Raw genomic sequence first — 26,224 nt, forward strand, 5'->3', positions numbered from 1 at the left:
TCGTTTGCCTGTGTTGCAGACACAACGTTGAAACGTGGGAATTCTCAGCTCCATGGATATCCTTGTGGTTTTCAGTCCCTGCCTCGATCAGATCCGTTTGTGTGCACATTTTGAGTCTGAATATATGAGTCGAAAGGTGCAGGACATGTAATTTTGAGAACTGATCAAAACGGGAAATGTATTCGACTTTGGCTTTATCTGATATGTGTTTCATGTGTTTGCGCGCCACAGTACGGTACACCTTCATTTTTCAAAGGAAATTCAACTGCTTATGCGAGTAGCCTTGTCTGGACCGGAGTCATTTATTTGGTGGATGCGGCGGCCAGGGCAGGTTTGTGAGTGCTGCAGGAGCAGCGAGTGGCGGGGCCATAATTCCTCAGATTTTTCGGAGTTGGAAATCCGCGCTCCGCGTTGGGATTATATCTCCAGAGATGCTTCTTTTCCCCATGTTTTGGTTTTTATCGCAGGCGCGAGCAGCACCCTCTCTAACAGCCGAACAAATGGATATGGGGGTGGTAAGTGTATCTTTTGATACTTTTCACACTGAATGTTTTATCACGCTTCGACGGAACATGTGGGTATCGTGGTGAAAAGGGCTCAAATGATTTGGATAGCCTTATAGGTAGCCTAACTTTTAACATATTATTTTGGGTCTCAAACTGAATGTTTATAGCTATAAATAATTAGGCTACCAAGACAGGCAATGGCGAATATCGTCTTGCCAAGTATGCATTGAGATTGTGCTTACTCGGGGATATAATAGATGTAGCTGATTGTATTATAGGAGAAATTACTGCAATCATGCAATTTGGGCGCAGCGTGTTGTAAAGGGCATTTTCTGTGCCCGTATTTAAGGTGCGCGGGAGCCGAAATAAAAACCTAAAGTAGTTAGTTGGGAACAGGGATGGTATACCGTAGGCTAAGCGTATCGGATCGCTGATTAATGCCTACATAATACGTACTAATTAAGAGTTTACATCGGAAAATCTTACACAAATATTAGTGTGGATGTAGGCTATATTTGTCTGACTCGATGGGCATATAATTACAGACTGATTGAAGTCGGTCGACTACGCACGTGAAGCTCGTATTAATTACACATAAATTAAATCAATAGTCAACCCTTGCTCATGCTTGAAACATTTTTTGTTTGTTTGTGGAGAACTGAAGTTTTTCAAGACATTTGCTTTTAGCGCAGCTAGAGGGAGGAACAGACTGAAAGAAATGAAATGAGGTCTTGGCAAATATAGACTACGACTGGCAGCAGGGAATATTCTACACTGAATGATGATCGAAAGCTCGTCTACAGAGTCATGTAAACCATCGTAAGGATGCTGACAGTTCCGACGAGTTGTGGAGATACTTTTGGTGTACAAGTACCTCTTATAAAATAAAACTATTATTACGATTACAATGATTAACCTCAAGTCAATTTTCGATGAATCATAGATACAAATAAACTAATGATGTAGAGAAATGAGAGTATTGTAAAATAGTCAGGCAGCTCATGATCCTGATTGCTATTTGTGATAGTGTTACTTGATCTCTCTCTCCATCTCTCTCTGATGCGTAACAAGAAACATGTCAGCTACTCCTCCCATTGTTACTCGCTTGAAAATATTGCGCCATGGCTTTGCCGATTTCGGCAAGTATAGCCCAAAGCGTCTTTTCATGTCTTCACGACCCCCCCAAGGCTCCCTATAGCTGTCTAAGTGCTGAAATGTCTCTGTGCTATTATCTACTGCAGCACTGTTGTTAACAGAGTTGAGTCTCTGTGGAGCTGACACATTCAAGACAGGGGAGGGTCTAATTGCTGGCGTGTTATTGTGTGGAGGTCTGGTCACTGGGATGTAATAGAGCAGGTGCTAACCCTGCTGGTCACAGGTTGGCCAATCACTGGCCATTCATTACTGTGACATCTAGGAGGTAGAGGGCTAGCAGGATCCGATCTGCAGAGTCAGCAAAACCAACCACAGAACAAGGCTTTAAAGATCGGCTGCGTAACACGGATTAACTGGGAACTCGTAGTGGATGTGCAGTGATATGAAGTGGGAGTTTACACTTGGGAGTGGGTGTTTTTGGATTTGGCGGTGGGGGTGTATGTATGTAGCCTGTGTGTGTGTGTGTGTGTGTGTGTGTGTGTGTGTGTGTGTGAGGGAGAGTGTGCGTGTGTGAACAAAGATGTTGTGGGAGTGTGTGGGAGAGGAGGGTGTGTGTGTGTGTGTATTTGTGTGTGTGTGTGTGTGTGTGGAGGAAAGCAAGACAAAGAGATGGTGTGGGTGTTTGCCTGGCTTAGCAGGTGAGGCCCAGCTGGGCTGGAGGAGGGCTGGTACATGACCGGGCAGAAGGATGGAGAGTCCTGCATCAGACAGGTCCTCACTCCGGGGGGTTGGGGCGATGGTGGGGAAGGCAGCTGAGCTGTCGTCTTTCTGGTGAAAGTATACCCTTACTTAAGCACAACTCCCAAGACAGCTACACACTGGAGACTTGGGTATAAGAACATTTTCGGATGAGGGGGAACTATGGTTATCATTGAACATGAACCGCTTGACGGTGAATAACAAGTAACTTGGGACTCCTTAAATGGACTTGTGAAAAGTAATCATCTCTCCTCTGCTCGTCTCCTTGATCCTTCCGTCGCTAGCCTCCTGTGGTTGCCACCGGACACAGAACTCTGCTCAACGATCGCTTCATCTGTCCTACACATCTCGAGAGACGCGGAGTTGAGAAAGTTCTAGATTGCATCTAATCATCTGGGACAGTATTGCATTCAAGTTCATCTGGGCATTCATGGTTTCCAAACGTAATTAATAGTGTTCAAGGTTCTTTTTTTATGACGAGTAGCCAATACAGTTAAGCGAAGTGTTTGAAGTACAGTTCACAAATTAAAACGATACTTTTGACTGCCCCATCCCTCCTGGAGATAGGCAGCACGATAAAGACCACACCTCCTCACCAGCTTGTGTCTGTCCTAAAGCAGAGAATCTCATTTTGCTGTAATTTCTTTAATGAGAGCACCATCTGGTCCCCTCTCGACTGGAGTGGAGGGGGGAAGAGCGCGGGATGCCCCCACCCCAGCCTCGCCCCCCCCCCCCCCCTCCCTCCGCAAAACCATTAGCAACAACTCCCTCCCTTTTTGCCCCAAAATATTGAGTTACATTTACATTTAGTCATTTAGCAGACGCTCTTATCCAGAGCGACTTACAGTAAGTACAGGGACATTCCCCCTGAGGCAAGTAGGGTGAAGTGCCTTGCCCAAGGACACAACGTCAGTTGGCATGACCGGGAATCGAACTAGCAACCTTCGGATTACTAGCCCGATTCCCTCACCGCTCAGCCACCTGACTCCATCACCTGAGTTCATCCCCAGCCGGGCACGCCAGCCAGCACCAGCAGCCACATTAGGACTCCGGCCTGAAGTCAAAACGGGAGTCCAGCAGTATCACATCCTCTCATCTGACCTTGTGATTCCCTCCCTTCCGCTCCTGACTCTGGGAGTCAGGTGGCTGAGCGGTTAGGGAGTCGGGCTCGTAATCCGAAGGTTACCGGTTCGATTCCCGGCTCTGCCAAATGACGTTGTGTCCTTGGGCAAGGCACTTCACCCTACTTGCCTCGGGGGGAATGTCCCTGTACTTACTGTAAGTCGCTCTGGATAAGAGCTTCTGCTAAATGACTAAATGTAAAACATGTGTTTTACACCGGCCCCACCTGGCTACTGTAGTAAGTCAAAGACAGAGGAAGAAAAAGGGGGACGATAGGAATGGGATTGATCGACGAAGGGAAGGAAAGCTGGTCACGTGTCTCTGAGAGGAGCAATCAAACAGAAAAGGCGAAAACGAAAAATGCGCGGCCCAAAAAAGAAAAGCCTGCCTCACCACTTAGACGAGTGGCAAACACAAAATCAATACCGTTTCTTTCCCTGTTCTGGATGGCCCTGTCTCTGGGCTAATGTTACAGGGAGAGATTTGTACCTGTGGAGAGGAGACGTTTTTACCTAATTGTCATTGTCATCCACAGCCTGCAGCTACAGAGTTTGGTAAAGTTTGTGAAGAGGTAAAAAAAGATTGCCTGAATTAGACTTGAAAATAACAGCCTCGCCTTGCTGTTCTCACTCAAATCACACCATCAGTTGTAGGAATACTTTCAACACCTCTGTTCTACTTTCAGAAAACACTTGGATGACTGTGACCCCATAGGCATCACACTGCATCCTGGGTATTCTGATCAAGGCCAAGGACATTATTTCAGGAACGATGTCTGGAGGGAGTAGGGTAGCATTGCATCCCATAATATATTGCTCCTCCAAGAAAGAAAGACAGAGAGAAAGAAAGAAAAAGAAGTCATACTGATAAGTGGGATCTTTTTTTTCCGTCTCTTATTTGAGTGTCTAAAGGTGCAGAGACTGTCTGTCCAGAAGGAGATCTTCAGATATGCTGAAGGGTTTCAGACCGCCTCAAAGGCCTTTTCGGTGAGTTTTCTTATGGTCCTGACACCTCATTGGCAGTGTGAGAACTTGGCCTTCTGGGATTGCTGCCTGGCAGCTGGGTTGACCTTGCCCTGACCCTGTCAATCAGCAAGAGGACAGGGGTATCCAGATATATATATCACAAGGTATATCCTTAGCGGATACTGTTCAGTTCCGGGTCATAGAGATGACAAGTTCAAGAGCTGACGCGATCTAGGAATACGGCTGCGAAAGCGTAGCGGCACGTTCACAAACAGCGCTGCACCAAAATAGCCTATGACACACGAAGCGGCTATGTTTGCGATCGTATGTCTGATAGGCAACCAGGCAGAGGCAGCTGACCATCCATGTCACCGCGCTCACAGTCGCCAGGACGAATGCGAGCCGCCGTGCGGACGGATTGCGTGTGCCCGGGAAGGGAGACGTGTGCGGGACAAGAGAGAAGTGGGGGGCGAATGAGTCGGATTTATCGCTCTCCGCAACAGAGCCGCACGCGATCCTCCGCCGTTTTCATTGGCTCCCGCTGATTCAAACTCTCAGCTGAGGTTTAGAACTAAGCTGCTCCACTTCAAGCTGCTCCCCTATAGAAAACCCCCTAACCAGCTCCATGTGGCTCCCCAGTCCTATTTTAGTGGCGGGCCACCCCTCCCTCCATGCCCCACACCAGATCAAGGGACTACTCTCCATTGCTAGCCAAAAGACAGAGGAACTCTTGTAATTACTGTGGTTTCTGGTGTTGCGCTGGCTTGCTTGCCGTGTCTGAAAATAGCATCGGACAGCAAGCTAATCTGGCAATGGACAACCCCAACTTAACATCAAGGAAACCCCAAAGAATCAACAAAAGCTCCTCTTAGATTGCTTGCAGGCGTTGGTCAAAATTGTGTGTGTGTATGTGCACACGAGTGTGTGTTTGTTTCTTTCGTGTATGTAGTTGCTTCTGCACCTCGTGTGTGTGTGACAATACAAACAGCCAGTATGAGCTTTGATCAGAAACGCCGAAACTGATTTTAAAAGCCATTCTGTTGCTGATCTGATGCTGACAGCACCCATTGGCTTTTAATACGTTTGTTTGTTTTCTTTGTTTGTACGGAGCCACACAGCAGGTGATCTTGCCGTTTGTCCCTCATTAGCATTTGTCAGTTCTTAACAAGAACGAGAGAGAGAGAGAGAGAGAGAGAGAGAGAGAGAGAGAGAGAGAGAGAGAGAGAGAGAGAGAGAGAGAGAGAGAGAGAGAGAGAGAGAGAGAGAGAGAGAGAGAGAGAGACAGAGAGACAGAGAGACAGAGAGACAGAGAGACAGAGAGACAGAGAGACAGCAAAGGATGGGGGGGGGGGAGAAGCTGGAAAAAGAGCTCCCTCAGATGCAAGGGAACGTCAGAGAGATGATTTTAGGGAGTGGAGGTGTTTGAAGTGCACTGTAGAATCAGCTTCAAGCCTGCGTGTAATGTTCTCAGGATGAGACCTCATTTCTCTACAGGTACCTGAGAAACCCAGACAGCGAAGGTGGGGGTTGTGCCTCTGAAGCCTGTTTATTAGCATTATGCATTCTTTTTTCGAAAGCTGAGGTTGAAATCGTCGAGTGCCGTCTAAGCTGCAGAGATCAACAGAGTTAGGATATTCTTAAAGAGGAACATTTAACCACACGTTGGAGAGAGATGTTTTATGTGAGCATGCCTCATTAGCGCAACAATTAGTTGTTTGCGTTTTTTCTCAGTCCCGAGTTTTCCTCTGGGAAACGGGCACAGAGCTCCAGTTACTATGGGCCTGTCCTACTTGCAATTAAACCAGCAGAAACCTCTTTGACTGGCGAACACAATGTCCCTCTTTTCCGTTGTGCACTTGAAAATTCCAACACCATGGCAACACCAGCGGTGCATGCTGTAGGTCAATAAGAAGATGTCTTAATGGGAATGAGTGGAGTCTGCCCATGTGAAGTGGGATGGCTAGCAATGAAGCCAAGAATTGATCATCTCCGAGATTCGCCCTTGGTTCTGACACTTGACCATACCCTCAACTGACAAAATGGATTTTCCATGAATGTATTCCTGCCTCTATAGTCAAGGGCGTTGGAAGTCACCCTGAGAAATAGCAACTATCTCCCTCCCAGCTGAGAGGTCAGTCATGATAGAAATAGCTTGTGCTTCCGGAGAATTCTTTTGACCCGTTCAACCCTCCACTCAGCTTCAGAGTGTCCCCGCACGCCCCTGTCCCGCTGCCTCTCCACGATGGAAAAAAAGCCTGAATCTCCCCCTCAGACTCTCTCATGCCCCTCCCTCCCTCTTCTCTCTTCACAGCACTGCTCTTCTCCCCCTCCTTCTCTCTCTCTCTCATTCTCCCCCTCCCTCTCTATGCCTCTCTGGTGTTTTTGCTGGGACACATGTCACTGTGAAGATGCATGGTTCTGCAGCACGGAGCCTCTTGGCACTTCATAACCCAGCCAGTCAATATTACCTTAATGGTTGACTGTTCATTAAGTCATGTGCCGCATCATCAGTTCCATTATTTTTTTTTTATTGGGATTATTAATCTGAGTTTTGCTCAGTGTTGATCTGATGGGTGGTTATTGGCACACTGTCCTGGATTAATGGACCGGGCTAGAATGTAGAACGTCCATTTAATGCGGGGTTACTGTCGGACACGCTCTCCTTGTTGCAGACGAAGAGATTATGAGCAGCCTGATGCTTGCATACACCCTGGAAGCAATGTTCCCTTTTGTGTTATTATGGTTTTTAATGATTTTCCTGAGTTATTGTCTTTATATAAACCTAAAAGCCCCGCAGCACACACTCTACCCCCCCCCCCCACCCCCCCACACCCGAATCTTTCTGTTTCTTGAACTTGAACTTTCTCTTTATCTACATGGAATATCCCTCTCCTAGTAACCTGTCTCATTTGAAAAATCATCAAAGTGGATGGGAAAAGAACTTTTTCATTGCGTTCCTGCTCCTGCAGCCTACAGTGCATGCATGCAGCTGAAATCCGTTTTTCTGCTGTTTCTTTTGGATAATTTTTTTTTGTACTCGGTTATTGTTAAGCAGCCCACTGTAATGGACCAAATCAGGACTTTCTGCGTAAGGTGAAGACGATAAAGAACCGTCCTACTGTGCTCGCCTCCGTGTTATTATCAATTTACTCAGATCAATTGTCTCCATCTGCCTGCAGCTCACATCTGGAGCCCCAAACCTCCTTTCCACCTCACCACTGTGCTGCTTTAATAAGAGTCTGATTCACCTTGGAATTAAATGGTTCTGTTTCAACAAATGCCGATATGTCAGACTATGAATAAATTACACCGGGAGACAGTCCCCAAAACAGTGCACCTATTCAAACAGAAAGATACTATGTGTTTGTTGAGTGAGTCCAAGACGGTGAATATGGATTGTGCCGTAACTCCCAGAAGTGTAAATGCGCGGATGTGAAATGTCGAATGTATCTTTTAAGCATAAAGGCATAAACTGTATGTTGTCGTTGAGGGCGCGGACTGGACCAATTCTTTGATTCGCAGTAGACGTACAGTATTTGCATGAGCGTCTGATCTACCCTTTGCCAGCGTCAGACTGTCAGACTGTCACTGTGCTGGTCGCCCCAGGGGCAGGAGACTGGAGCTAAGGTTTGACAGTATATGCCCTGCAGCTAAGCTAGGCTAGGCTAACATCCTGATGGTGTCACTGTCCAACACCCACTGGAGCAAAAGAAGAACAGAAAGAAGAGATTGTGAAGATGTTATTAGCAGTCATTGGTGAGAAGGCTCTGGGATCAGGGGGTTGATGTCTGTGATCAGGAAGTGATGTCTGTGACCAGGAGGTGATGTCAGTGACCAGGAGGTGATGTCAGTGATCAGGAGGTGATGTCAGTGACCAGGAGGTGATGTCAGTGACCAGGAGGAGATGTCAGTGATCAGGAGGTGATGTCAGTGATCAGGAGGTGATATCAGTGACCAGGAGGAGATGTCAGTGACCAGGAGGAGATGTCAGTGATCAGGAGGTGATTTCAGTGACCAGGAGGTGATGTCAGTGACCAGGAGGTGATGTCAGTGACCAGGAGGAGATGTCAGTGATCAAGAGATGACATAAGATGTATAACGCGTGTATGTAACATACCCTGGTTCCTTGGAAGCTGTGCATGCCCATCTCACTGAGATCTAGGAAACCCATCGGCACCCGATCAATTGAATCATGCATACACACACGAACACACACACAGAAAGTGCTACCCTGCATTCGGTCAAAGCCCAGCATGCTGCATTACCTTTGTGAGACTGTAGCCTTGGAGCATGTGAAGTTTGAACTTCGCCACCATTTCTTGCAGCAATTCGCTCTCGGGGTGTCAGGTAGCAGTTGCCTGGACAACACGCGATGGCTTTCTCCAACCTATTTGGTCCAAATCAATTTTCAGTTTGGGAGTTTCATTCCCACTTGTTCGTGTTTATTTTCAGCCCCCTGCTGAAGGAGCTGCCTGTTGATAAAGCCGTGCTCCATAAGAGGTCTGTGTGATGCCGATCTACAGTGGGTCTGTTGCAGGAGGCGTGTAAACCCTGAGTACCCAGGGAACACATCAAAACTAGATGCCACAAAGAACACAGCACTCTCTGGCCCTGTGGGGGGGGGGGGGTTGTGTTCTGTTTCCTGTGTGTCAGCCGTGGCCTACCTTCAGTTTGGGCAAAACGCGAGGGTGTGTAATTAGCTTAGCCACTGCTCGCGGTTAGGAGCTTGGGTGTGGAGATTGTGTTGGTAAATCCGGTAGAGCTAGCCTGAGGGGGGGGAAGGGGAGGGGCGATTGTCCTGTAGCTTTCCATTGTGAGTGAGGGTTTTTGTATTTGGTGTTCTCTCCGTGTGTGTGTGTGCGTGCGTGCGTGTGTGTTTTGGAGCAGTTGCCACCATTCTTCAGTGTTCGTTGTCATGAGGGGCCTCACGGCTCAGTCTGGGCCCGACATATCTGTCTCCATGGTGCTGGTTGCCGTGGCAGCACATGTCAGCTGTCCCACTGCTACCTGGCAGACTTGAAATCCACAAAGAGACGGAGATGCATACATACTTACCCACACCGAGACCAACACATTCTGGAGCTGGATATAGAAGTTGGAGTAGTTAACTTCTAACTCTGTGTGCCTGTGTTGGCTACACGTGAAAATGAACTGTAGCAACACATGCACTGTAAATGATACACAGGCAAAAACATATCTGGTAACACTATAGAGCCAGGTGCTTGTAATAAGTGTTAGTTAATAAATAATTAATTAATTATTTCATATTAATTTGTGTTAACCAGACCACATACGTGTTAATAATATTATTATAGGCTAGTGTTAGGGTAAATGTCATCGTAAGATGAGATAAGAGTTAGTGAATTGGTAATAAGTCCCTTATGAGATTAAAATGTTATAAGCTTATTAATAGTATGTGTTAATAAGACTTACCGATTTACGAAGGTCTTATTACCTATGAACTGACATATTTTACAAGCACCTGGATCTAAAGTGTTACCACATATTTTATCCAAGCAACTGATATATTTGCATTCTCCCAGAATCTCTCTCCCCATTTTTCTGTCTGTCTCTCGCCCTCTCTCTTTATTACTGTCTCTGTTTCTCCCTATTTTTCGCTTAAAAATTTCCCTCTGTCTCTCTCTCGGTCTCTCTTTCTTTCTCTCTCCCTCTTTCTCTCCCTCTCTCGTTTTCTCCGTCGCTCTCTCTGTCTCTCTCAGTTATGCACGTTGGTTGGAAAGCCCCCTAGGTAGACTATAGTGTTTCTGTGTAACCGTGCGTGTCTCTCTCTTTTCTCTCTATGGCATATGGAACAACTATCACAGTTGGGGCACTGCTAGAGCTTGATTCATTCCTTGTGTTGTGGGCTTTGGCACAAAGCCATGTCAGATTGCTCCCCAAATAAAAGATGCAACATCAAAGAGGTTGTAGAGGTTTCGACGCACTTCTGGCAACGAAATGAAACCACTGTTTAAGGGGCGTCTCTGAAATGGGCTCAGACGGCCCAGTTAGTTTACTTTTGAACTCAAGCTGACTTGTTTATCGTTCCGTGCTCAATCCTGATGGGGATCATTCGCAAGCACACATGTAAAACGTTGATTAACTGAGCCACTCTGATGTGAGTATGTGGGCTTTATTTCAATGTAAGTACTTGCCACGGAAGGATTCGGAACTGGGAAGAAGAGGGTGGAGGGGGGGGGGGGGGATGAAGGAGAGGTGCCAGTAAATGAAGGAGCTCATTGATCGATCAGATTTTTTTTTCGCGTGGAGAGGTGGTGTTTTGTTATGGCTTTGCCTTTCGCTACTGTTCGGAGATAGAAAACCTCTGTCGGTCAGAGTAACAGCTGCCCCGCTGAAACCAGCGTTCCTTCGTTCGTTCTCTCTCCCTCCCTCTCTCTCCCTCTCTCTCTCCAGCCGCCCTCCATCCTTCCTCCACTTGCCTGCTTCAATGCAGCTTTCATCGAGTGGAAGACAACCCATTAACAGACCCGGCTTAGCCCCACGCGGGGAGACAGTGTAAGAAACCTGCTATATAGATCTCTTTCTATATGCTATGTCTCTCTCTCTCTCTCTCTCTTAATTTCTCGGTCTCTCTCTCCCCTGTAGTGTTTTAATGAGTCGCCTGGTATGTCACCATGAGTGTGGACTACCACTGGTCGATGCCATCTGATAGCCATTAGCCTCATGTCACCGAAGGGACGGAAAGGTCTTTTTTTCCTTTTCTTTTTTCACTGACTCTCTCCTTCTATCTCTCTATCTCTGTCTTTCTTTTCTATTTCTCTTAATATATTTCTCTTAGCCTGTTTCTGCTCTCTTTTTTCAGTCTAGATTTCACCTTGGCTTCATTGTGGTGAGTCAATGGCCAATGCTCACACTTAACCGATTCTTAGACAATGTTGTACATACAAGCACTACACAGCAAAGTATGTGTGTTACTGCCTGTGGTCTATGTAGAGGGCACACACACACACACACACACACACACAGACACACATTCTCACACGCACTCGTCCACATGCGCACATTCTCGCGCATATGCAGTGACGCGCGCCAACATAAACACACAGCAAAGATGCGGTCCGTTTCGCCGGCGCTCAGCCCTCCGCTGTCGCTAAGGGCATGCGAGCGCTTAACATAGGCCTACCCAACCCTCGTCAGTGATATTCACACCTGTTAGCGTATACAAATTGTGCGGCTCGGTAAGCACGCGGCTGACTTTAATGTCCGCTTGGGACTGTAGAGCCGCTTTCCTGGAGTAGGCGAGGTAAATGGATATTAAATCAAAGTGTGCACTTCTAATGTGCATACACGCTTGTACATCCTCTTCATACTGCCATTCAAATTACAACGCATATTCCGGAAGGTTCCAACGGCTAATGGTACACGGATCAAATGGAGTTTATTAAAACAGTACTGTCTAATCCTCTGTTTACCCATAAGCCCCATTGAAATGATGAAGCAGGCTCATAACAGGTGTATGTGGGTGGTATGTCACACACATAATACGGGCTTTGTCTGGTTGAGGGCACTTAATGGCACGTTTTATACATTCATGAATCCTCCTGTTCAAACATAGGTCCTTTTATCCGGAGATCCAGATAATTGGTTTTCAGCAGTTGCAGTGAGCTTACCTGTTACTCTGTTTATGTCTGTAATGTACACAGCGCGTGTGGAGTGTGCATTAGCACAGGGCGAGGTGTGTAAGCTTCTCACAAGTGTGCACTCACTGTGGATTACAAATCCTCTCGGTGGATCTAAGCGTGCGTGAGTGCGTGCACTTATGCATACGTGCTGGTGTGTGTGCGCACACGAGAGAGTGGGTGTGTGTGTGCCCCGTGTGTTCCGCACTTCCTTGTTGGAAGCTTCCCATCTGGTGTATGATTGATGACTCACCCGAGGTGTGTATTTAATGGAGTTGTGTTTGGAATCCTAAAAGGGCTTGGTGTTATTGATTGGAGCGCTCGCGTCGGTTCGAGTTGCCTTCGTCTAGGTCGTACAAAGTGTCTGCACAGGAACGTGAAGACCTGTCTCTCTCTCTCTCTTTCCCTGTACCTCTCTGTTTCTCTCTCTGTCCTTCTCTGTCTCTATCTCTGTCTCTGTCTCTCTCTTTCCATGTACCTCTGTTTCTCTCTCTGTCCTTCTCTCTCTCTCTCTCTCTCTCTCTCTCTCTCTCTCTCTCTCTCTCTCTCTCTCTCTCTACGTCTCTGTCTCTCTCTCTGGCGATGACATAGCGTTGTATACAGTATGTAATGTCACATTCTCGTTAGTGGAATGGATTTCACGGTTCTGTTTTGAAAGACAATCACCCTTTACCTGACTGAAGGACTGGTCCTGTAGGGAAGCCTTTGTTTGTTTTCCGGCCAGAGGTCCACCCTTGTGCTGATATGCACCTCCATGTAATTCATCGCCCTCTCACATCCACCTTTACCCCCCCCCCCCCCCGGTTCTGTCCACGCTCCAGCCTCTCTATCCGGTACCATTTGATGGAATGGAGGCTTTGGACGACTTGCTTGCTTGGTTTCCATTCCCTGCTTCGCTTCTTTGCTAGTTGAATCCTCTCAACCCTTGGTTCCCGGTTGCGTTTGTGTGTGCGTGCGTGCGTGTGTGTGCGTGTGAGAGAGTTCTGTGTATGTCAGCACCTCGCTCACTCTTTCTGTTGATCACATGCGACCCATTGGGTCAACTTATGCTGTCGACATAATGCACACATAGCACTATATTTCACTTACACACTCAACACTCTGCTCTGTACAGACCCCTCCACACACTCACCCACTGTGGCCAACCACACCGCAATCATGCCTTCAGGCCACATCTTGAACCTGAGTTCCAATCTTTCAAGTCAGAAGTTGGAAGAGTTTCACTCTGTCATTGCTCATGTTTTATTTTGCTAGCATGTACCCACGGTAGAGACTATGTAATCCCTTAGAATGGGCCTCTGTTGAGGGATTGCACACTGATAAAATTAGTTATTTGATAAGAATTTTGGATTTTTTACAACGAGGTGTGGAAGATCTGAGATCTTCCCCAAATTCACACACACACACACACACACAACTGCACTTTAACCAACTCGGATACAGTTTGGCGAGAAACCAAAAGCCTCAGAGACCTGAGATAGCATCAAGGATTAATTCACACGTTTGCAGACTTGTAATCCATCGCAAATCTGCTGGTGTTGGATTAAACGTTTCACTCGGGCTGTGAAACACTCCTAGACATTAATAGTCCTCCTCTCCCTCCCTCCCCTCTTTTCTCTCTTCTCCCCCCTCCCTCCTCTCCTTCCTCTCTCTCTCTCTCTCTCTCTCTTGCCTCCTCTTCCTCCCTCTCTCCTCTCCCGCTTCTCTACTTACACAGGTTAGATCATCTGTCACTAAGCAGTGGTTACTATCCAACACACAGAGTGTTTAGCAGGTCTCAGCTCTGCCAGCATTCTCACGTAAACATTCACTGTTGTATATTTGCAGGATGCAGCAGACTGCATTCAGCTTTGAGAAAACAATTTCTCTGAGATTAATCTTCTGAAGCCCTTAATCTGAAGAATGTGAGATGTGTTGCCTTAGTGAAGCGTGATAAGTATTTTTTGGGAGGGCTGTGATGAAAAGGGTTCTATAGCTCAAGAACATCCGGTTGATATCTCCTGGGAGAGGATCTTCAGGCAGGAACTAGAATGGTTTATCATGTGTAATACTTAAAAACTAAATTGTAAACCCACACAGGAATAGAATTTGACAGCCATACAAACACATTGTGAGTCGATTTCCTCCATGTGAATGTTTTTCCAAAGCATTATGTTTAATTTCTTTACACCTCAGTATGTCTGTATGCATGTCTCTATATTTCGGTGTTTCTGTGTTTATTGCTGTACATGTACTCTAGAAGGTTCATCACTATGTTCAACATGTAGAAGCCCGGTATAAACATATTTATAAGTGACCCGGGAATGCAGAGCGGTCAAGGGAGAAAACACTATTTGTCCGCCGTATCCAGGGAGCGCTTTGAGAGACGTGAGGTCACGCAGGGTTAAGTCTGCCGCGAGGACCTACTTCCTGTCAATGAAGCAGATGAAGGACTCACTGCAGCTGGTGACCAAGGGCCCCACAGAGCAGGGCATTGTGGAATTGAATAGGTCAGACGCGGGGGGGGGGGGGGGGGGGGGGGGCGACGACACAGGGACAGATCCTGTTTGGAGGGCGGTTGCGGTGGTGTGGTGAGTGGGACCGCCTGACGGGGGACAGTGGGATGACAGGAAGGGATGGGGTCGTGACCCTTCACCTCCCGGGGGTTTCCAGAGAAAGTCTTCCCTTGTCGGCCGAGTCAATCTCCCCCCCTTCGGTCTCCTCTGACAACATGTGTGATCCTGGCATTCCACTCGCGCGCACACACAGAAGGCTGTTTATGGGGCTTCTTCTGTCCCTCTCTGTCTTTCTCACACACACACCACACACACACACACCACACTCACACACACACACACACACACACCACACATACAAACACACTCTCTCACACACACACACACTGTACAGGCATGTACTGAACATGATGCATCTGTCTTTCCTCACCACGCTCTCCCTCTTTCCATTTCTCACGTGTCCCCTCGCTGTCTCCGAAGGGCCTGTCTAATCATGACATCACTCCTGTTTATCAGAGCACGCCAGTGGACATGAGCAATTGACCAGATGTGCAGCTGGATAGAAGGAGGGAGGGAGAGAGGGAGAGAGGGACACAGAAAGACAGAGAGAGAGAGAGAGAGAGGGACACAGAAAGACAGAGAGAGAGAGAAAGGGAGAGACAGAGAGAGAAGACATTCGTAGCTCCTTCCTGTTTCGGCTTCCAGTGTATCATGCTCAGATGCATGTTAGCGGCAGATTAGGATTACAGCAGCTGCGATTAGGGATTACAGACAGAAGAGAGGGAAAGTCGTTTCCTGTCACTTTTCCTGTCCAGATATTTCCGTGCGATCTGAGTGTGTGTGTCCACGTGTCTGTGTATGTGTCTACTGATCTGTGTGTCTGTGTATGTCGGTGGGTGTGTCTAACTATCTGTGTGTATGTATATGTGTGTGTGTGTCTATGTGTGTGTGTGTGTGTGTCTGTGCGTGTGTGTCTGTGTGTGTGTGTGTGTGCGTGTGTGTGTCTGTGCGTGTGTGTGTGTGTGTGCGTGTGTGTGTGTGTCTATATGTGTGTGTGTGTGTCTGTGCGTGTGTGTCTGTGTGTGTGCGTATGTGTCTGTGTGTGTGCGTATGTGTCTGTGTGTCTGTGTGTGTGTGTGTGTGTGTGTGTCTGTGTGTGTCTGTGTGTCTGTGCGTGTGTGTCTGTGTGTGTGTGTGCGTGTGCGTGTGTGTCTGTGTGTGTGTGTGTGTCTGTGTGTCTGTGCGTGTGTGTCTGTGTGTGTCTGTGCGTGTGTGTGTGTCTGTGTGTGTGTGTGTGTGTGTGTTGACACAGCTAGAGGCTGCTCTATGCCCCCAGAGTGTTAGATGCTGCTGTAGGTCTCAATTCTGTCACAGCATGTACAGAGCCTCAGGTCTCGATGACAACAACACCCACCACCAACCTCTTGTAGCTCAATTACCAGGATTTCACTTTATAATCGGCCAAATCCTGATACCTGGGCTCTCAATGGAACCTCTGACCATGGAGGGGGATTGGGTCGAATATTTGGCAATTCCCGCAGACTCAGGGGATTTGTAGTTCTTCTCCTGCTAGTTGTTGGGATGTGACTGGAAAGCCGGAGCATGGCTCTTTGTGTCACTGGGTGTCCCTAACTCCACAGCCACTGTTCCGCACGGCCCTTGTTTGCAGGTTGTTGCCGTATGATCTGTAGTGTATAGTCTTGTGGACTGGGCCTGTGCAGCGCAGCTGTAGTGGTTAGACAGGAGTGGCTGTCCAAACCCACTGGGCTGACTGCCTTGCTGACTGGCTAACAGACTGATTGGCTGACAGGCTGGCCGACTGCCTTGCTGACTGGCTAACAGACTGATTGGCTGACAGGCTGGCTGACTGGCTAACTGACTGATTGGCTGACAGGCTGGCTGACTAGCTGGCAGGCTGCTTCCTAGATAAGGGCTAAGGCCTTGGTGGGGAGAGTGACAGCATTGCCGTAGGCAACAGACGGTGAGCAGAAACGAGGCCTGATGAGCGATCTAGTCTGGCTCCAACCTGGATGGGATTTAGAGATGCAGAGCCGCTGCTGGGCTGCCTCTTCACTGGCTCTTCAACATTCTCCTTTTCACACACACACACACACATTTTAGTCATTTACATTTACATTACACAGACACCCACAGACAGACAGACAGACACACACACATTTTAGTCATTTACATTTACATTATACAGACACACAGACAGACAGACAGACATACACACAGACACACACACAAACACACACACAAACACAGACACACACACTCAAACAGACAATCATTGACTTTCTAGCACTGTACAGAGCTGTGATTATTGAACAAGAGTTTAATTGTCCTGCCAGTGTGTCGGGGTGTGGTTTGACTTGCAGCTGTTTACTGTGGCAGGTACCAGTAGGCTCTCCCTGCGCCTTCTGGGTGCTGCATCACATTAACACCTCTCTGATTGAAGCACCCAACTGCCCTACACCACACACACAACTGCCCTACACCACACACCCAACTGCCCTACACCACACACCCAACTGCCCTACACCACACACACAACCGCCCTACACCACACACCCAACCGCCCTACACCACACACCCAACCGCCCTACACCACACACCCAACCGCCCTACACCACACACACAACCGCCCTACACCACACACCCAACCGCCCTACACCACACACACAACCGCCCTACACCACACACACAACTGCCCTACACCACACACACAACCGCCCTACACCACACAACCAGACCATAGCACACACACGTACAGACTACACCACACACACAACCGCCCTACACCACACATCCAGACCATAGCACACACACAACCGCCCTACACCACACATCCAGACCATAGCACACACACGTACAGACTACACCACACACACAACCGCCCTACACCACACAACCAGACCATAGCACACACACGTACAGACTACACCACACACACAACCGCCCTACACCACACAACCAGACCATAGCACACACACGTACAGACTACACTACACACACAACCGCCCTACACCACACAACCAGACCATAGCACACACACGTACAGACTACACCACACACACAACCGCCCTACACCACACAACCAGACCATAGCACACACACGTACAGACTACACCATACACACACAACCAGACCATAGCACACACACGTACAGACTACACCACACACACACAACCAGACCATAGCACACGCACGTTCAGACTACACCACACACACACAACCAGACCATAGCACACACACGTACAGACTACACCACACACTCTTGTAGCAGAGAGGAATATAAAGGAAGTGTGAGGAACAAAGAGACAGAGAGAGAAGGAAGAGAGAAAGAGAGAGAGACGAAGAGTTGAAGACGAGCAACATATTTGGATGTTTGGTCAAACCTCAGGAAGTCCAGACTACACCATGGAAATGACACATTCTCCTTTGAGAGAGAAAGAAGGAGGACAAGAAACGAGAAAAAGATCTACAACTATTTTAATGGTTATTACAAGCAGATTTTGTACGTGTTCTTTGTCAATGAATGAATACATCTATTCGTCATTTAATTAGTTGCTAATCTGAAGTTGCAACAAACAACCTAAGTGGCTCGATAAGCAGAACACAAATAGTGTTGGGGAAACAATGATTTTGTTATCAACCAATCAGACAATAAACACAATCAAACAAAAGCTGTCCCTGATTAGTGCAAATAATTAATTAACCATCTTGGAGGTGGGGGAGGCTGGGGGCTGCAGGGGGGCAGCAGGGGGGGGGGGGGGCTAGGAACTCAAGAACAGCAAAGCACTGAAGGACACAAGGCCTAGAGACGTTCCTGATCGATCCTCTTGCTTGGTTTCATCAATATAAAGCTCCTTGGGTCAAATGAGATTCCACTCTGCAGAACGCTCTGAGTAGGAAACTTGCACACACACACAGGCGCACACACACACAGAGACACACACACACACAGACACACACACACATTGCAAACCCCTGAACAGGAGCAATTGTTCCAGGACGTTTCCTCTCAAACTGGGAGTGTGTGGCATGAGCCCAGTTGTTGATTTTGTTTTGTTGTTGACAAACAACAAATGTTTGGGTAAACAGACCAAACCTATTTGAGGGGTTCTTAAGACAACAATGCTTTGAAGGTGGGCACAACTTTCAGACCATTTATCTTTCTCTCTCTCTCTTCTCTTTCTTTGAAATGCTTTTTCGCTTGTTAGTGAGGTTATACACCTCCCTTCTCCTGAGGCTTCTGTGTACACACACGCACACACACTCAGTCCCTTACACACACACATACACTCTTAAGTCACACACAATCACACACACGGGGTAATCCCACACTGACCTAACCATCAGTGTAGAATCCCAGACAGTTATATTAGATGACGCAGGGCTCCTGACAGTACAGAACACTGACCTTCTTCTGACCGCAAACACACACACACCTGGATCCACATCTCTGGACAGTTTAAGGATAGTGGTGTCCTTGGGTCAACTGTGATCCATGAAGATCTGGTCATGGAGTAGGCTAACTCTGTTAACTGTCTAAAAGGGCTGTTCAAACATAGCTTCCTGTTCCACCAGTATTCACCGGACAGTCGCAAATCTTGACCAGGTGTCCCAGTTTCCACACTGTTCTACATGTTTCCAGGCATTTCAGCAGGCGTGTGATATAGGGTGTGTGTGTATGTGCCAGTGTGCGTGCGTCTGTACACGGAGGAGGTGAGTTGTTGTTTGTTGAGTGTGTGTGTGTGTGCTGTGAGGCGAGGTGGCGCAGGTGTCCTTATCTCCCGGTGTTTGGTTGGAGCTTAGGGAGATAATAGCGTTCCCATGGAGATGCAGTCTAGGATCTCACCAGGCGCAGGAGAACAGCTCGTAACGGACCTACACGACACGACAGGGAAGAAATCCCTGCGTGAAAATCCCAAGCAATACATTGGCATCCCGACGTGAACACAACATCCACACACGCATGTTTTTCGCCATTTCATAGGTACTTTTCAACAGGGCGGGGGGGGGGGCGCTCACAGGAGGAGCAGAACCTGGTCAGGGTTCATGTATTCTGCTGATGCCACTCTGGCATATCTGACAAGAGGCAGAACTTAAGGAGAACATAATAAGAAGAAGAATCCATTTATTTTTCACGCAACCTTTTTTGCACTCAGTACAGTACATAAAAAATTACAATCGTAAAACATAATATAACAATCTACCGACACAATTGAACATAGAGTATATGCTAGATTTACTTTAGACAGGCATGGGAATCTGACTAATGGTCTGTGTAAAGTAGGACTATATGCATATGTGTGTGTGTTTTGTGTATGAGACTGTGTGTGTGTGCGTGTGTGTTCGCGTGTGTGTGATTAAAGGCGGACGCTAGTCTCAGCCATCTGTAGGCATCCTCTCCTTTGTTAATCGCAGCTTTAGAGAGCGCAATTTCACACTGCATCTATCTCTGTCACTGTCATTTTTAACAGCTAACTCTCTCTCTCACACATACTTGTTCTGTCTTTCTCTCTCCGTCTCTTTGGCACGCACTTTTCTCTCTGTCTCCCTCCACATCTTTCCCTCTCCGTTTCCTTCTCTCTCTCTCTCTCTCTCTCTCTCTCTCTCTCTCTCTCTCTCTCTCTCTCTCTCTCTCTCTCTCTCTGTTTGCCTTCCTCTCTCCAGCTCTCTCTCGACCTCCCACCATCATTCTCCCTTACACTCGCACAGTCGCACAAACTCACCGTCCACACAGTCATACGCACGCAAACAATTTGGACTACTTCCTCCATCCACGCTGCCCCTCATCCTCCCCACCGTCCGTGTTTCTGTCTCCCAGGGCTCGCTCTCTCTCCTCCTCTTACGCTGTGTCCACCGTTCCCTGTGCTTTCTCTACCTCTCTCTCTCTCCCTGGGTGTCAGTAAAGTAGGCTCGTGAAAGGCTCAGCGTGGTGACGAATCCACGCGTAGAGAACGGCACCTCTGCGACATCCCCAACGAGGCTCGTGTCCTTGACTCGGCCTGTCTTTTCGACATCTGCCGTGGTTATTTAAGTGTTCCTTAAAGAACAGATGCTGTTGGTTTTTCTGCAACCGGACTGCATAAAAACGATACGCGCGTCAGCAGAACCTGAAAATAGAAGCCGGAACCCGACGGAAACCTCTGAACCCCTTCCCCCACTGGCCCCCACCCCTGGCCAACAGTCGACACACTCGCGTTGATGCTGACAGCCTGCTAAAATAGTTCATTTCATATTTCACCCCTTGCTTCCAGTAGCCTTTTACACCTATCAGATGTGGTAGACTGGTTAGAGTGTGTCTGGCCTAGGTCAGACAGCAGGCTCTCTCAGGGCCCGGGACTTTTTCAAAAGGGTTTGTAGTCAGCGAGCATCAGTGGCCTTCTGAAGGTGTGACAACACAGAGGGGGTGACAACATTCTGCTAGCATGACAAGTCGCTAGCTGCTAACTGTGTCGAGCGGCGGCTAGCAGCATCAACACTTCCAGGAACTCGCACGATGATCTCTTTTTGCACTTTTTGATTTGAGATTTTTAACAACCTTCCTTCGTGTCCTCTCTCTCTCTTTCTTTCTCTCTAAATCTCTTCTACATCTGAAGAGTGAAGTCATGTGCTCCAAAACGAATGTTGTACTTTATTTAAAAAGAGTTTTAGGTAACACTTTATAATAAGTCAACGCTTTTTGGCATTTACAAAGTGTTAACTAATAGTTAGTTAATCCTTTATAAAACATTTTGAAACATTAACAATACTTTTTAAAATAGTTAATAAGCTTATTATTAAACACTATGTTGATCATTAATAAACACTGTTAAAAATTATGTATTTTATTAATAATACAATTCATAAGGTGTTTGATAACTGCATTATCATACTTTATAGACAGCTTGTTAATATAGTTGCAAACCAGTAGTTTAAAAGGTGTTAATGGTACATGAGCTGGTATAGAAAGCATTAGCAAATGGTGAACAAACCATTTACATTACCTTTATAAAGCATGAGTAAATAACTAACAAAGTATTTACTTATGTCTTTAATTAATGTATGCCAAGTCGAATACAGGATGTACACTATGCTTTGCAGATATCTTAACAACTATTTTATAAAGACTTACTAATGATGCAACTTCTGATTAGTAATGCAAGTTATAAAGCATTTACTAACTGTTAGTTAAGGCTTTTGCGTGACCTAATCTAAAGTGTGAACTATTTATCCCTTATTAAGCATTTATAGAAAGACTATAGGCCTATAGATGTTGTGTTTTTGTTTTTTAGAAGAAATAGCTGTTAATTTATTTACCTGGGTAATAAAATAGTATTTTATTTCCATTAAGAAGCAGTAGAATTGGTATAAAAGTTGGTTACCCAAAGCTGTATTTTATTTTAAAAAAATGGCTGTAATAAACTGCAAATGTTTAGCTACTCCTCGACAGGTCTGCAAACGCCTTTGAAAGCAGAGATTTGTTTAAACGTTTGTTAACCGAGACCGTAGGTCGAGGGTTACAAACAAACAAATCGTTTTGACAAATTGAGGCGACAAAGCGTTTGATGACCTGTCGAAGAGTAAACATTTGGTTTCTTATATACTACAACAATACGTGGGAAGATCCCAAATCAAACACGGCGAATCTGGAGCAGACGCCATCTTGTCAGAGCAATCAGCTGCACTTGTACTGGTGACGTCACTACATCTCCAAGGCAACATATCAACAACTCTTTTGAGAACGTCTTCTGAACCAATAAGAACAGCATATTGGTTCAATTGCAACAACAGTACGAGCGTTCTGATTGGCTAATGGGTAGTCATGCCAGCCGCGTATTAAGTCTTTATATTCTATGCGCGCATTGACCTGCGGTCTGATACGTATTCTTATTGCCCTCCGCTGATGTCACCTTCAAAATGAGCGCGATCGAGGAGTTTTACTATCCAGATGACAATGAAGACATCAACAGCGACGAGGAAATTCTTAACTTTCTAAAAGAGCAGAAAAGTGTGAACACAGAGAGATAAACGACAAGCGCTAGGCAGATTGCTAGGTTTGGTTGCTCAGATTTCAGATTGGTTGCTAGGTACTGTAGGTGCTAACACCTGAAACACACCGTGTGAAGACTTGAGTAGAGCTGAACAAAACGACATGTTTTAAATGAAAAGAGCTAAAAATGCCATATATTAAACAACTTACTAACCTCGACCGTTCGGTCATGCCGGGAAATATCAAACTGAGGTTATAACGTATCGACCGCTGTCACTCTCGGCTAGTAGAGCTAAGTACTGTAGTTAGTAAGACACATGCCTGTCATTACTTCAATAAAATAGTAATTTTGTGTATCACATTGTGTTGTGTCTGTTTCCTTTTGAGAAACGTATGTTCAGCCTTTGTGAATGTGAGGTTCGAGAATGGACAAGAATACCTTAATAAATAACTTATAAATGTTTAATAAGGCATAGATAGTTCACACTTTAGATTAGGTCACGCAAAAGCCTTAACTAACAGTTAGTAAATGCTTTATAACTTGCATTACTAATCACAAGTTGCATCATTAGTAAGTGTTTATAAAATAGTTGTTATGATACCTTTGTGAATGTGAGGTTTGAGAATGGACAAGAACACCTTAATAAATAACACAAAAGCCTTAACTAACAGTTAGTAAATGCTTTATAACTTGCATTACTAATCACAAGTTGCATCATTAGTAAGTGTTTATAAAATAGTTGTTAAGACATCTGCTAAGTATTAGTGTACATCATGTATTCGACTTGGCGTACATTAATTAAAGACATAAGTAAATATGTTGTTAGTTATTTACTCATGCTTTGTAAAGGTAATGTAAATGGTTTGTTCACCATTTGCTAATGCTTTCTATACCAGCTCATGTACCATTAACAGATTATAAACTACTGGTTTGCAACTATATTAACAAGCTGTCTATAAAGTATGGTAATGCAGTTATCAAACACCTTATGAATTGTATTATGAATCAAATCCATAATGTTTAACAGTGTTTATTAATGATTAACATAGCATTTAATAATAAGCTTATTAACTATTTAATAATGTATTGTTAATGTTTCAAAATGTTTTATAAAGGATTAACTAACTATTAGTTAACACTTTGTAAATGCCAAAAAGCGTTGACTTATTATAAAGTGTTACCGAGTTTTATTCAATTGAGTTTGTGTGTTATTACATTTTAATGGTTTGTGTTAATGGTTTGATTATGTCATGATGTTGAAACGACTGAGAGAGTTAGACGTTGATTTTTCAGATAAACATTCTGATTAGTCAGAATGAGCTGAATGAGTCATGAACCGATCCAGAAATGTCTCCCAGTGTGGGGCTTTGACCTCCCGTGGTGAGACCGTGGACGAAGGAGCACACATCATTGGCAGGACTGCGGCGTAAGCACAAAGCAATTTGGCTAATGGAATTTGCGGTGGGCTGTCAATGAGAAAGTGTTCGTCTCCCAACATCGATTTCGGTCTCTCAGCCTCGATCAAAACCCCATGTGAAGCCGACCAGGTCTGTCTGCCTATGGAGCTGATGAGGGAGAACAGGCGTGAGCGTGATATGAGGAGTCTAGAGCTGGCACATACTGCGGGAGGGGACGATTCACTCCCACTGCAGATTTATCTCTCTCAGCGTCCGTGTCAGGCTCAAGCACAGACCGTTTCCTGGGCTCGTACGGTACACTCACAGTCTCGGTCCGGTTTATGTGTTGTGGAGAGGCCGTTGTATTTCAAACCCGGGTTTACAAGCGCTGATACGCCTGTTTACGACCTTAGACTCTGACGCACATCACGCACACACATGCGCAAGTACACGCAGACATTTCTCACATTCATAAACAAATGCACATGCCCGTCCGCGGAATTATATATACCGTCACAACTTTCCAGAGGTCAGGAACGATGGGAATGTCCCTTAACACTTCCTGTTGTTCCCTTTCAGGATTGGCTGAGTAAGTTTGGGTACCTGCCACCCCCTGACCCTGTAACAGGACAGCTGCAGACCAAGGAGGCTCTGACCAAAGCCATCAAAGCCATGCAGAAGTTTGGAGGACTGGAGGAGACCGGGGTGTTAGGTGTGTGTGAGCGTGAACGTGCTTGCGTGTACGCGACGTATAATTCATGATGATATTGTATACTGATATATTTGCGGTGTGTATAATGGTCTGTGTATGTGTGTATATGTGTGTGTGCTTATGTGCATGTACGCTGTGTGTGTGTGTGTGTGTGTGTGTGTGTGTGTGTGTTCAGACCCAGCCACCCTTGGGCTAATGAAAACCCCCCGCTGCTCCCTGCCCGACCTATCAGAGTCCGAGTTGACAGCGGGCCGCAGGAGGCGTGGCCTAGCCCCCCAGAACAAGTGGAACAAGAGACACCTGTCCTGGAGGTACAGCCCCGCACACTACCCCACTACACCAACACACTACCCCACTACACCAACACACTACCCCACTACACCAGCACACTACCCCACTACACCAACACACTACCCCACTACACCAGCACACTACCCCACTACACCCGCACACTACCCCACTACACCCGCACACTACCCCACTACACCAACACACTACCCCACTACACCAGCACACTACCCCACTACACCCGCACACTACCCCACTACACCCGCACACTACCCCACTACACCAACACACTACCCCACTACACCCGCACACTACCCCACTACACCAACACACTACCCCACTACACCAACACACTACCCCACTACACCCGCACACTACCCCACTACACCAACACACTACCCCACTACACCAACACACTACCCCACTACACCCGCACACTACCCCACTACACCAACACACTACCCCACTACACCCGCACACTACCCCACTACACCAACACACTACCCCACTACACCTGCACACTACCCCACTACACCAACACACTACCCCACTACACCAACACACTACCCCACTACACCTGCACACTACCCCACTACACCAACACACTACCCCACTACACCAACACACTACCCCACTACACCAACACACTACCCCACTACACCTACACACTACCCCACTACACCAACACACTACCCCACTACACCAGCACACTACCCCACTACACCAACACACTACCCCACTACACCAGCACACTACCCCACGACACCAACACACTACCCCACTACACCAACACACTACCCCACTACACCAGCACACTACCCCACGACACCAACACACTACCCCACTACACCCGCACACTACCCCACTACACCAACACACTACCCCACTACACCTGCACACTACCCCACTACACCAACACACTACCCCACTACACCAACACACTACCCCACTACACCTGCACACTACCCCACTACACCAACACACTACCCCACTACACCAACACACTACCCCACTACACCTACACACTACCCCACTACACCAACACACTACCCCACTACACCAGCACACTACCCCACTACACCAACACACTACCCCACTACACCAGCACACTACCCCACGACACCAACACACTACCCCACTACACCAACACACTACCCCACTACACCAGCACACTACCCCACGACACCAACACACTACCCCACTACACCCGCACACTACCCCACTACACCAACACACTACCCCACTACACCCGCACACTAC

General features: G+C 46.8%; 1 protein-coding gene across 1 annotated transcript in view; it reads left to right on the forward strand.

Moving 5' to 3' along the window:
- The first annotated feature begins 271 nt into the window (after nt 1–271).
- mmp17a (matrix metallopeptidase 17a) overlaps nt 272–26,224 on the forward strand; it is a 45,825-nt gene continuing 19,872 nt past the window's right edge. Inside the window, 4 exon segments of the mRNA XM_067258300.1 lie at nt 272–367; nt 369–515; nt 24,544–24,676; nt 24,852–24,987. Of these exon segments, the coding sequence (XP_067114401.1) occupies nt 272–367; nt 369–515; nt 24,544–24,676; nt 24,852–24,987 (512 nt within the window).

This window comes from Osmerus mordax, chromosome 20 (genome assembly GCF_038355195.1).
Source record: "Osmerus mordax isolate fOsmMor3 chromosome 20, fOsmMor3.pri, whole genome shotgun sequence".
NCBI lineage: Eukaryota > Metazoa > Chordata > Actinopteri > Osmeriformes > Osmeridae > Osmerus > Osmerus mordax.